This window comes from Symphalangus syndactylus, chromosome 22, assembly GCF_028878055.3.
Source record: "Symphalangus syndactylus isolate Jambi chromosome 22, NHGRI_mSymSyn1-v2.1_pri, whole genome shotgun sequence".
In the NCBI taxonomy this organism is placed as follows: Eukaryota; Metazoa; Chordata; class Mammalia; order Primates; family Hylobatidae; genus Symphalangus; species Symphalangus syndactylus.
In genome coordinates this window covers 30,602,222-30,615,254 of record NC_072444.2, presented here as the reverse complement: position 1 = coordinate 30,615,254, position 13,033 = coordinate 30,602,222, and the positions used below count along the sequence as shown (strand labels likewise).

The window sequence follows — 13,033 nt, the reverse complement described above, 5'->3', positions numbered from 1 at the left end:
GGTCCACACCTGCCTTGTATACCAGTAGTGTCTGTCCATATCCTGTGGTGAACCTGGCACTAGGCACAGTTGGGACATTGCGGGGCCCATCCGAGGAAGGGGAGAGAAACCCAAATCCACTTCCACGCACCTGTCTCAGAAACCACCAAAGCAAACACAACCCCAAGCAGTGCCAGTCCCTGCCATAACAAGGCAGCCAAGACTCGGAGGGCTCTGTGGGGGCAAAAAGACCTCTTGGTCCTGACAATCAGCCCATGAGCAGAGGCGCTGCCTTGGGATGGCTCCACCACGTCACCCGTCCAAATGCACCTGCAGTCAAGGTGGCTGCTGTTTATTTAAAAGATGGGTGGGACCAGCTTGAAGTGAAAAATGGATTAACCAAGAACAGCATCTTCCACTGAGCGGGGGATCAGTGCCCACTTAGGACAGGTGTGGGTGCTTGTTTAGTTCTGGGGAAGGCGGCCAGAAGGGGAGCACCTGGTCCTCTCTGAGCCTCTGTAGCAGGAACAGCAGCCAGGGCCCTGATGAAGCCAGACATTCATGACAAAGTGTCTCATCAGGAAAGGCAGGGCTCTTTGAGGCCCTGGAGCAAATACCTGTCAAGGCCAGTCTCCGGAGGCTACGAAGCCATGCAGGAGGAGCCCTGAGTTCCACGGCTTTGGAGTCAGATGGGCCTGGATTTAAATCCAGGCTTGGGGGCCGGGCGCGGTGGCTCACGCTTGTAATCCCAGCACTTTGGGAGGCCGAGGCGGGCGGATCACGAGGTCAGGAGGTCGAGACCACGGTGAAACCCCGTTTCTACTAAAAATACAAAAAAAATTAGCCGGGCGTGGTGGCGGGCGCTTGTAGTCCCAGCTACTCGGAGAGGCTGAGGCAGGAGAATGGCGTGAACCCGGGAGGCGGAGCTTGCAGTGAGCCGAGATCGCGCCACTGCACTCCAGCCTGGGCGACAGAGCAAGACTCCGTCTCAAAAAAAAAAAATAAAAAAAAAATAAATCCAGGCTTGGCCACTGAGCAGGGACAAGCCAGGAGACTGCACTGTGCCTCAGTTTCCTCATCTGCAAATGCTTTCCCCACGCACCCAGCTTCAGAGAATGCAGGGGAGCAGCAGACCCAGCCACGACCCACTCACAGTGGCTCTCCTTCATCAGGGGCTCCCCAGGCCACCTGGGCATTTTGGGGGTAACTTCCTCCACATTTTTAAAGGAGACACAGTCAACCCATGTGGTTCTATCCTTGCTCTGAGGCCATACTGATGTCAACTGCCTGCATTTATTATGTCACATGACATAGGCCCAGGACAGTAATTTGGGGTGGGGTCTGAGTGTGCCCCAGGGGCACTGCTGGAGAGACTTGCAGGGGGTAAAAGGAATCATACCACAAAGTAACAAGAAGCTAATTTTTTGTATTTTCAGTAGAGAGGGTTTCAGCATGTTAGCCAGGATGGTCTCGATCTCCTGACCTCGTGATCTGCCCGCCTTGGCCTCCCAAAGTGCTGGGATTACAGGCGTGAGCCACCGCGCCCGGCTTAACGATGCATTTTCAAGCTGCCTGAGAGCCAGGAGTTCCGGCACAAGTGCACGGGGACCAGCTGCAGTCACTCCGCAGTCCAGGGCAGGCCTCAAAGGTGGCTGTAGCCGCGTGTGATCAATGAGGGTTGAGCTTCATCACTCACACTCTAGGCCCTGATGGGGCGGATGCCAGGTGGTGTTCAGGCCAGGTCGCTGGGGACACCAAAGCATGGGCTCAGAGCTCTGGTCCCAGAGACCAACTGCTGGGCCTGCCTTCCCAGCCCCACCTGGAACCAGCTCCATGGCCGTGAACAGCTTCCTTAACCCCTCGGAATTGCAGCTTCCAAATGGGAAAAACAAACAGATAGTGACAGTCCCTGTCTCACTGGGCTGTGTGAGAAGTAAATGGTATGAAGCACGTAGCACAATGCCTGGCATCAAGTGTGTCATATTAGGTACAGTTAAATATATCGGTGCCTGTAGTGGGCTGAATTGTGAATTACAGCCGCTTTCTGTTGTTAAGTAATTGTTGAGCCTGCCTGGAGTGGCACAGCCCGTGAGCGCTGGCAGGTACCCCAGCCTGACTCCCCCAGCAGACGGGCGTCTCTCCAGGGGCGGCAGCAGCCAGATTTCAGCAGTATGCCAGGGATTTGGAAAAGAAAACAAAACAAAAAAAAAATAGCTGTTAGCAAGACTGAGAGGTTGCCAAGTGTTTCAGAGTTTAGGAAAAGCTCAGCATTTACGCTCCAAAAAGGGCTGTGGCCGTTAACTTTCGTAAGAAAAGCCTGGAAACAGTGAACTGACTTCGTATTTCTTACATAACACACCCCAAGGCCTTTTCTAGAAGACTCCTCATTTTTCACCCTAATAGTGGAGATTGTTTCTCCCCAACAAAACGTCAACTTTAGGTTTTCTCACCAAGTGCTTCCAAAACTATTACACTGAAGGTAACGATATAACTTTTTCATACCAGCTATCTCTGGGCATTTTAATGTCTCAACTGAAAAAAAAAAATCCCACAGCAAGTGACCCCACAGCTCCCATTAGGGGCTCTAATGCTTGCCTGGGGGGCGGAGGCTCTCCCGCTCTGGGGGTGTTAGTGGGCTCCACGTGCCTTTCCCTGTGCTGGTCTCCCAGGTGCGGGCTCCGGCCTGTTGTGGCCCTCGCGTTCCAGCACCAACTCCGTTGCTGGCCTGGGAACTCCACGCGCCTTTGCTGGGTGGGCACTTCCCATTTCCCATGAGATCCAGTCGCACAGATGAAGCGGTCCTTCCTTCACCCCAACTGCCTGGTGAGAGTTTAACTTGCCACACACCTGCTAAGGACCCTGTAGGTGCTTGGCTGGGCTAGTCGGCGCAAAGGTGTAAGGGGACAGCTATGACAAGTGGCAGCCTGTCCTAGCAGACCTGAAGTGCCTCAGCTGGAGGGGCTCGAGCTGAATGTGGCATGTCACGGGCAGCCATGGAGGCTGTGAGCAGAGGAACAGCAGGTCCCTGGCGTCAAAAGGCTGTGACAATGGAGGTGGTACTGGGTTGGGCTGGTGAGGGGTGAGGGTAATAGAGGTGGCCCTCTGTGGTCTAGGCAAGTGTGGGGCATCCTGGAAGAGTCTGGTTCGTAAATGCCAAATTTGCAGCCAACAGAGCTGGGCCCACAGCAGGGTGGCAGTGGCCTCTGTGGCCGCTGGTGAGGCCTCTCCCAGCCATGACAAGTGCCCCAAGTTCGTAAGTTCCTCCTAGGCACACGTCCTTCGTGGCTGAAACTCAAAGTTATCTTCTGAACCCCTGGGCCAATGTCTGGATGAAGCAAAGCTGTCCGTGTAACTTCCTGACAGACACCCCACCCAAGCGAGGGCAAGCCACAGCCACGGGGCCTGGCACTTGGCCAATATCGCACAAAAGATCACTCTCCCAAGGAGGCAGTTTTATTGGAGGTTGAAGGAGAGAAAGCAAAGCACTTCCTGCCTTAAATCTGGAGAAGCCACCCCAGAGGTCCGGCGTCTCCATTCCACACTCCCACTGTTTTCCGATTATTTTATTTTTTTTGAGACGGAGTCTCGCTCTGTCGCCCAGGCTGGAGTGCAGTGATGCGATCTCGGCTCACTGCGACATCTGCCTCTCAGGGTCAAGTGATTCTCCTACCTCAGCCCCCCAAGTAGCTGGGATTACAGGCGCCTGCCCCCACGCCCGGCTAATTTTTGTATTTTTAGTAGAGACGGGGTTTCACCATGTTGGCCGGGCTGGTCTTGAACTCCTGACCTCAGGTGATCAGACTGCCTCGGCCTCCCAAAGTGCTGGGATTACAGGCATGAGCCACTGCGCCCAGCCTGTTTTTGTTTTTTAAATTGAGACGAGGTCTCAGTCTGTCACCAGGCTGAGTGCAGCAGCACAATCACGGCTCACACTGCAGCCTCTGCCTCCTGGGCTCATGTGATCCTCCTCCCTTAGCCTCCTGAGTAGCCCAGATAATTTTTAAATTTTTGTAGAGATGGGGTCTCACCATGTTGCCCAGGCTGGTCTCAAACACCAGGGCTCAAGTGATCTTCCCGCCTCAGCCTCACAAAGTGTTGGAATTACAAGCGTGAGCCACTGTGACCAGCCTGTTTTTTGTTTTGTTTTGTTTTGTTTTTAAAGAGACAGGGGTCTCACTGTGTTGCCTAGGCTGATCTCGAACTCCTGGCTTAAGCAATCCTCCTACTTTAGCATCCTAAGTAGCCAAAACTACAGGCTTGAGCCATTGTGCCCAGGCCCAGCTACTTTTCTAATAAAATATGCTGAAATGGGCAAATCAGAAAACCACCTCCCACCTACTAAGACAGAATAATGTGCTCCCAAAAGATGACCACACCCGAATCCATGGAACCTGTGACCTCATGTGGTAAAGGGGACTCTGCAGACATTGACTAAGTGACAGCCCTGGAGATGGGAAGATTGTTCTGGGGTACCCAGGTGGGCCTGATAGAATCACAGGGGTCCTATGAGAGGGAGGCAGGAGTGTCAGCATGAGGAGGGGAATGGGATTATGTTAGGAGAGGCTGGAGGATGGCCGGGACTATGAGCCGAGGAATGTGGGTGGCCTCAGAAGCTGGGAAAGGTGAGACATGGATTCTTCCCTCCAGCCTCCTGGTAGGATGCAGCCTGCAGACCTGCCTTAGACTTCTGACCTCCAAAATCACAGGAGAGTGAGTGCAGGCTATTTTAAGCTACTGTGTATGGAAATGTTACAGCAGCCCCAGGAAACTCACGGAGGCCACATGACTGGCAACGGGTCTCAACTCCTGGGCTTTTCCCCACTGTGGCAGATCAGCCTATAGGAGGCAGGGGGTTTCCTCCCAGGGGGATCAGTGGCCTTTCGGGGCTGCTCACATGAGGGGCACGAGCTGTGAACGGCTGCCATGGCCCTGCCGTGCCCTCGGGCTCCAACTACCTGGATGTGCCCAGTCTACCTGCAGGCACCTTTTCCATAAATGTATGATTTAAAAAGTAATCCTTATGTGGATTAAATTTATACTTGACTTAAGGTTAATTCTAATACAATGCCCCAACACAAAGAACTGCAACCCTCGGTCTATGCGACTATTTCTTGTCATTACAAAACTGCTGCCTTCTGGGGCTTATGGAGGAGACGTCACATCCGTTCTCACTTCTGACACTGACCCAGACTCCCTGCCATTTAGAAGAAAGGCCCCAGTCCTTCATCAGTAGCCCCTAGGCCTGCTAATTGTAGAGACTCTCATTTGGCTCTAGTGGGGCTGCTCTCTGGAGTCAGGGTCCGGAGCCAGGCCCCTACCCGGCTGTATGACTGCTCTTCTCAAAAGAGGGGGGGCCCCTGGGGGCCTGCTGGGGTCACTCTCCCTGCATTCCTCAGAGTGGCCCCTTCTCCAGGCTGACGTCAGTTTCACTGCTGGCTCTCACAGGGCAGGTCTCACATCCACGGAGACAGAGGCAGCTTGGGGCTGGTGAATCCCAGAGGGGATTTTACCAAGTTCATGATTTTATAAAAGTGGAAGTGAGCTAGTATCTACACGAGTTGAGCTTTAAGGAGACAAAACATTTCTAGTGGGTCCCCAAATGATACATCTACTCACAACTTCAGAATGGGGCCTTATTGGAATAAAGGTCTTAGCAGGTATAATTAAGCAAAAGGTTTTTTTTTTTTTTTTTTGAGACGGAGTCTCGCTCTGTCACCCAGGCTTGGAGTGCAGTGGCACAATCTTGGCTCACTGCAAGCTCCGCCTCCTGGGTTCACGCCATTCTCCTGCCTCAGCTTCTCCGAGTAGCTGGGACTACAGGCGCCCGCCACCATGCCCGGCTAATTTTTTGTATTTTTAGTAGAGACGGGGTTTCACCGTGGTCTCGATCTCCTGACCTCGTGATCCACCCGCCTCAGCCTCCCAAAGTGCTGGGATTACAAGCGTGAGCCACTGCGCCCGGCCAAGCAAAAGGTCTTGAGATGAGATCACCCCAGATTCTCCAGGTGTGTCCTAAATCCTATGACAAGTGTCCTTATAAGAGACAGAAGAGGAGACACACACAGAGGAGGAGGCCTTGTGACCACAGAGACAGACCAGAGTGACGCAGCCACAAGCCAAGAAACATCAAGGAACAGCTGCTGCTCCCAGAAGCTGGAAGAGGTGGGGACAGATCCTCCCCTGAAGACTTCAGAGGGACCTTGGCCCTGCTGACGCCTTGATTTCAGAATTCTGGCCTCTAGAACTGGGGGTGAACAGACATCTGTTGTTCTGAGCCCACCAGAAAGCAACGCCCATTCTCTACAGTACAAAGCTCTGCCAGGCACCACGTGCAACCCGAGGTGAGGTTTCTGTGCCTCCCAGCAGCTCCCTGGGCTCTTAACACCGACTTGGACAGTCCACAATAATGTGTGCCCCCGCCTGGCAGGGCAGCAGGGTCTGGCCCTTGAGGCTTCCTTCATGGTATGGTCGAAGTGAGAGGCAGGCCCCAGCAGAGTCCATGAGAAAGTCACACCAGAACCATGAGGCCAGCCCCCCGCGGTTTCTCACACACCCACCCAGTGTCACCCAGAACCCAGAGCCGGCAGGGGCCGTGCCTCCCCGCACGGCCTCGCTCTTTTTCCCTACCGAGGGGCAAGCGTAGGAGGCAGCGAGTTGATCTAAGGTGCAGTGTCCTAGGGGCAAGCATGATGACCCTGCTCTGACAACCCTGGCCCCACTCGGCCAGCACAGCCCTCGCCTCCCTGCAAAGGACCTGGCAGGTGTGACAATCCTCTGGAAAACAACACACAAGTGTGACAGCATTCAACGGCCCCCGGATGTGACAGCGTCCAGTGGGCCCCAGAGGATGCTGGCATAGAAACAGGCCAGACTCCATGGCTGCTATTTCAGTTTGGTCCAAATTCCTCTATACACAAAACAAGATGTCATCTAAGAAAACAACAGTCTTTCTGTTCCTGGTAAGGGACCCAGTGTTTTACCCAGGAGGCCCCGGCCACAGCCGAGACGAGATGGGGGCCTAGGTGGCCCACTGTCAGGCCCTGGGTGTGGCTCAGGACAGCGGGAATCTGGCAAGCCCACCCAGCCTGCCCTCACTGCGTGAAGGAAGCCGATTCCAGTGAATGTCCTGCCAGAAACTGTGGCTTCTGAAAATGAAGTCCCCCCGTCAGCCTTGTGGAAAGCCTTTGGCAAAGCAGCTCCTCGCCCAAGTTGCCCCAGATGTCTTCTAGGTTGCTAAGTTAATTCCTGGAAAAAGCATTCGACCCGGACTGCAGTTCCTGGTTTTCCCTCAAAATTAATGATTCCTATTGACCAAGAACCACAACACACCTCCTAGCACTCTCCCTTAAAAGTTAATTCTGGTTGTACAAGGAGTTGAGGGTGGGGACTTGGTTTTTTTTCTTGTTTTTTTTTTTTTTTTTTGCGACAGAGTCTTGCTCTGTTGCCCAGGCTGGAGTGAGGTGGTGTAATCTTGGCTCGCTGCAACCTCCAACTCCTGGGTTCAAGCGATTCTCATGCCTCATCCTCCCAAGTAGCTGGGTTTACAGGTGCCTGCCACCAGCCTGGCTAATTTTTGTGTTTTTAGTAGAGACCGGGTTTCACCATGTTGGCCAGGCTGGTCTCAAACTCCTGAGCTCAAATGATCCACCCACCTTGGCCTCCGAAAGTGCTGAGATTACAGGTGTGAGACACTGTGCCTGGCCGAGCTGGGGACTTTGGAGGGGAGGATCCCCCTTGAACGGCATCCTCATTTCTAACAAAGCTTGCCTTTTCATTCTTTGGGTGCTTTGCTGGGCCTTGTGCAGAGAACATCTGATGACTAGGCTGACATTTAGGAAACAGAGTGACCATCTTGGAAAGTCTATTTCTTTTTCTTTTTTTTTTTTTTTTTTGAGACGGAGTCTCGCTCTGTTGCCCAGCCTGGAGTGCAGTGGTGCGATCTCGCCTTACTGCAAGCTCCGCCTCCCGGGTTCACGCCATTCTCCTGCCTCAGCCTCCCGAGTAGCTGGGACTACAGGCACCCACCACCACGCCCGGCTAATTTTTTTGTATTTTTAGTACAGACAGGAGTTCACCATGTTAACCAGGATGACCTCGATCTCCTGACCTTGTGATCCGCCTGCCTCGGCCTCCCAAAGTGCTGGGATTACAGGTGTGAGCCACCGCGCCCAGCCAGAAAGTCTATTTCTTTCCTGATGGTTCTCCAAGGACACTCAGGGACAACTGAGCACGGCGAGTCCTATAGAATGCACGTTTCCCACTATGGGCTGTGCATCCATGTTTCACAAGGTCACCCTAATTGTGATTTACCCAGGCAGGAGTCCTAGAAAAAATAGCATGGAATACGATGCCACAGATTCTCCTGCAGGGTCATGCACCACCACGCACCACGCAGGCCTGTGGGGGATAAGCTAAAACACACAGGACCCACTTGTTTTGCGTAGATTCTAAAATGACATTGTGGTCTGTGTTTGTGGCAAACATCTATTGGTCAAGAAAAGATTCTGAGTGAGCCGCTGTCTCTACAAAAAACACAAAATACAAAATTAGCTGGCTGTGGTGGTGCATGCCTGTGGTCCCGGCTACCTCGGAGGCTGAGGTGAGAGGATCGCTTGGGCACGGAAGTGCAAGGCTACAGTGAGCAGGGATTATACCACTGTACTCCAGCCTGGCTGACAGAATAAGATCATGTTGTGGAAAAAAAAAAAAGGATTCTGCAAAGTGGAAGGAAGCAATGCGAGACCTTCCTTCTCCTTACCACAAAGCATCCAAAATCCAGCATGCGCGAGCCTACCCTTCTCTCAGTAATTCCAGGGAGGGAGGCAGCCCTCCACCGTTCCAATCTTAGGTGCTTCTGCCCCAGTCCGGGGTCTCCCATTGCCAGGTGTGTTCTGTGGTAGCAGCTGCCGGAGAGAAGCTGGGCAAGGCTGGGCTACCCGGGGCCTGGGAGTCTGCCCCTACTCAGGCTCTGGTGGGCAGGAGCTGTGGCAAGGAGAGCCAAGCTTGCACTTCTTCCACTCTCGCTTCCCATGACAAGGGGCTGGTCTCAGCCAACAGCTCCTCCAGCGAACCGCTTTAATGAGGTGGTGTCCTCAGAATCAGCACCAGGCCCTGACGATGCTGACACCACCCTCAGCCTGCGAGGCAGTGCTGCCGCAGGGGGTGCACGGCCTCATCTCAGCAGACGTCACACTGACAAAAATCACCACGTGTCGGGTGCACTTCACTATACTTCTGCAGAGAGCAGTCACGTAAGACAAGCATGGTGACCTCTGCTCATACAACTGCAGAGGCCTGGCCTCTCAAGCTGGCACACATACCCCAGGGACAGCTGTCACCGTTTCCAGGCAGGGGCCAGGTGGCTGGGGTTGGATTTTTGTGGAGAAAAACCACCCAATGCCAGTGCTGCCCTGGGTGGCGTGGGCAGGGCTGGCCGAGGAGGGGCTCCTGCGGGCTTTTCTGTACTGACCCTGCCACTGCCTAAATCATGAATCATTAATTCCGCTCCCAAAATGAAATGTGCTGCCGTGAGGTTTGGTGTCTAGAGTCGTGGCAGCTGTAGGCACAGGACCTTCCCAGAGCTCTGTCTGCGGAGCGTTTTCAGAGGGTGAGTTTAGGCAGGTCTTTAGGAGGATAATGGCCCCGTCATATCTGAGTCAAGGATTTTACCAGATTGACACATCAAGTCAATAAACAGCAAGGACAAAGCAAGAAACCTCAGCTTCCCGTTCCCTGTGGCAGATGGGCACGTGCCACGGCCTACGTGACCCTGGGTGTGAACAGAAAACAAACTGGTGCAGGGACCCAAGCAGCCGAGGGCCACTGCCTCCCTCGTCTTTGCCAGAAGAGTGGTTACCTTTTCTGATCTTGTCATGAAAATTAATGGCGTCCACGGAAGCTGTGACGATGTTGGTCTTGCAGTGGCGTGCAGCCACGATCCCAGCGACCTCGTCCATGAGCTTCATGGTCACACCTGTGGAGAAAGGGGCATGTGGCAGATGAGACATGGAGGCAGAGGAGACTATTTCACATCCTGGAAACAAGTTACAACTCAAGCCCTCCCCTCCCACTAGCCACCAGCAGAGGCCGTGGCCAGCAGGGGTGCAGGGTGCTCGGCCGCACGTGCTATGGCTCACATGCTACATAAGGCTTCCTCAGGAGCTTTTGAAAAAAACGACCATGGCTGATATGCCAAGCCACTAACAAAACAGCCCTTTTCCTGTCCTCTACAGGTATCTCACCCTGCTGGGCAAGTTTTGTTACAATATCAACTGGGATGGCTGCAATCCTAAAGTCACAGAACAACAGCGAGGATGTGGGGGAAACTGGAACCCTCCTCCACTGCCAATGGGAGCCAAAGACGGTGCAGGTGCTTTGGAAACAGTTTGAAGGTTCACAAGAGGCTAAACACAGAGGGATCGTATGACCTAGCAATTCCGCTCCTAGGTAGATACCCAGAAGAAATACATGTTCAACAGAAACTTGTACAAAGCTTTCACAGCAGCATGTACGCATAACAGCCAAAAAGTGGAAACAACTCAAAGGTCCACACATGATGAATGGAGAAACAAAATGTGGCCTGTCCATACAACGGAACAACAGATGCTGCACTAGGAATGAAGGTTGAAAACGCTATGCAAAGCAAAAGGAGCCAGACACCAAAGACCATACACTGTATGCTGCCATTGACAGGAAAAGCCCAGAATAGGCAAGTCCATGAGGACGGAGGGTAGATTAGGGGTTCCCTAGGGATAACGGATTAGGGGGATATGGGAATGACCACTAATAGGTACAGGGTCTCTTTTTAGGAGTAATGATAATGTTCTCAAATTGACAGCAATAGTAGTTGCACAACTCTGTGAATATACAAAAAAAAAAAAAAATCAACAACTTATACACTTTATTTTTATTTTTTTGAGACAGGGTGTCACTTTGTCACCTAGGCTGGAGTACAGTGATGTGATCTCAGCTCACTGCAGCCTCAACCTCCCCAGGCTCAGGTGATCCTCCTACTTCAGCCTCCAAAGTAGCTGGGATAACAGGCACATGTTACCACACCTGGCTAATATTGTTGTAGATGGGGTCTCGCTATGTTGTTTTTTTTGTAGATGGGGCCTCGCTATGTTGCCCAGGCTGGCCTTGAACTCCTGGACTGAAACGATTTGCCCACCTCACCTCCCAAAGTGCTGGGATTACAGTCGTGCTACTGAGCCAGGCCAGTACACTTTAAATAGGTGAAATGTGTGGCATGTGGATCATCTTCAGTACAGCTGTTATATCAAACAAAGACTCACTGAAAGAATACTGGAGAATACTCGGGCTGCAGATGTCTGCTTTTACTCAGTCTCTCTTATTTGATGGACCATCACTGTGCATGTGCTGGTCCCCCACCCCCAGTTCTCATCCCTGGTACAACACATATATTACAATTATTTCAATTTTTAACTTTTTTTTTTTTTGAGACGGAGTTTCGCACTGTTGCTCAGGCTGGAGTGCACTGGTGCGATCTCTGCTCACCGCAACCTCTGCCTCCCGGGTTCAAGCGATTCTCCTGCCTCAGCCTCCCAAGTAGCTGGGACTACAGGCACGTGCCACTACGCCCAGCTAATTTTTTGTATTTTTACTAGAGACAGGGTTTCACCATGTTGTCCAGACTGGTCTTGAACTCCTGACCTCATGATCCGCCCACTTTGGCCTCCCAAAATGCTGAGATTACAGGCATGAGCCACCACGCCCATCCATAACTTTTAAATTTATTTTTTATTTTCTTGTAGAGATGGGGTCTTGCTATATTGCCCAGGCTGGTCTCAAACTCCTGAGCTCAAGTGATCCTCCTGCTTCAGCCTCCCAAAGTGCGGGGATTACAGGAGTAAAGTAGGCCACCGCTCCTGACTCTTATTTCACTTAAAAACTTAAAATGTACATTTTCTTAGGTTGAACTTCATGAAATTGCCAATAGTTAATCATATTTGACTTACAAAAGCAGCAAAGTGATATTAACCAACTTAATACCTATTAGAAATTTTAGAAAGTTATGTACATTCACCCTAGCACACAGAATGATTTTTTTTTTTTTGTTTGACATGGAGTCTCGCTCTGTCACCAAGATTGGAGTGCAGTGGCGCAATCTCAGCTCCCTGCAACCTCTGCCTCCCAGGTTCAAGCTATTCTCCTGCCTCCACCTCCTAGTAGCTGGGATTACAGATGCGTACCACCATGCCCAACTAATTTTTGTATTTTTAGTAGAGACGGGGTTTTGCCATGTTGTCCAGGCTGGTCTCAAACTCCTGACCTCAGGTTATCTGCCTACTTGGGCCTCCCAAAGTGCTGGGATTACAGGCGTGAGCCACTGCACCCAGCCAAGGACACAGAATGATTCCTAATAAATCCAGAGAGAGGCAGAAAACCAGACTCCATCCCACAAGCGAAAACCAGACTTGTACAGTCACGTTTAGGGTGGGAATCAAATGCCCACAGCATCCAGCAGGTGAAGCTGCAAAGAGCAGAATTAGTGGGGGCCCCGGGCAGAGGCCAGCCAGGGCCCCCTGCTGCTCAGCTCCTACCTAGTACCCCCCACGGGGACCCCATTCTTCAAGAAACACATCCACTTAATGAGAGGCACACATCTTGTGGGCATCCGGACTCTATCAACTAGAGAAAAAGATGAGCAACTGGGAAGATGTGAACACTGATTGGGTATTCGACGATACTAAGGACTTATAAGTGTATTTGGGAGGATGTGATAGCGCTACTGCGGGTGTTCAAGGTAGGAAGTTATCTTTTAGATACAATATCTGGGATCTGCTTCAAAATACCACAGTGGGAAAGAGGTGAGGCAGGAACGGGCAGGTGTTGCCCATTGCTGGTGCTGGGAGATGAATACCCAGGGGCTTGGGATGCTCTACACTCTGCTTTTGTGTGTATCTGAGCATTCCCAAAATAAAAAGCTAAAACAGAGACATAGGTGTTATTGATTAAAGCATTATGTTTTTATTACCATGACTTTTCTCACAGGAGCTAAAAGATGCTGCTAAATGAGGTAGCACAGGTGAGG

General features: G+C 51.9%; 1 protein-coding gene across 5 annotated transcripts in view; it reads right to left on the bottom strand.

The window, feature by feature from the left end:
• The window catches only part of ACOT7 (acyl-CoA thioesterase 7), a 130,941-nt gene that overhangs the window by 21,744 nt on the left and 96,164 nt on the right, over positions 1-13,033 (bottom strand). For all 5 annotated transcript variants that reach the window (XM_055262178.2, XM_055262177.1, XM_063631974.1 and 2 more), the window contains exon 7: positions 9,836-9,952. In XM_055262178.2, coding sequence (XP_055118153.2) covers positions 9,836-9,952 — 117 coding nt within the window. The remainder of the gene's footprint in view (positions 1-9,835; positions 9,953-13,033) is intronic.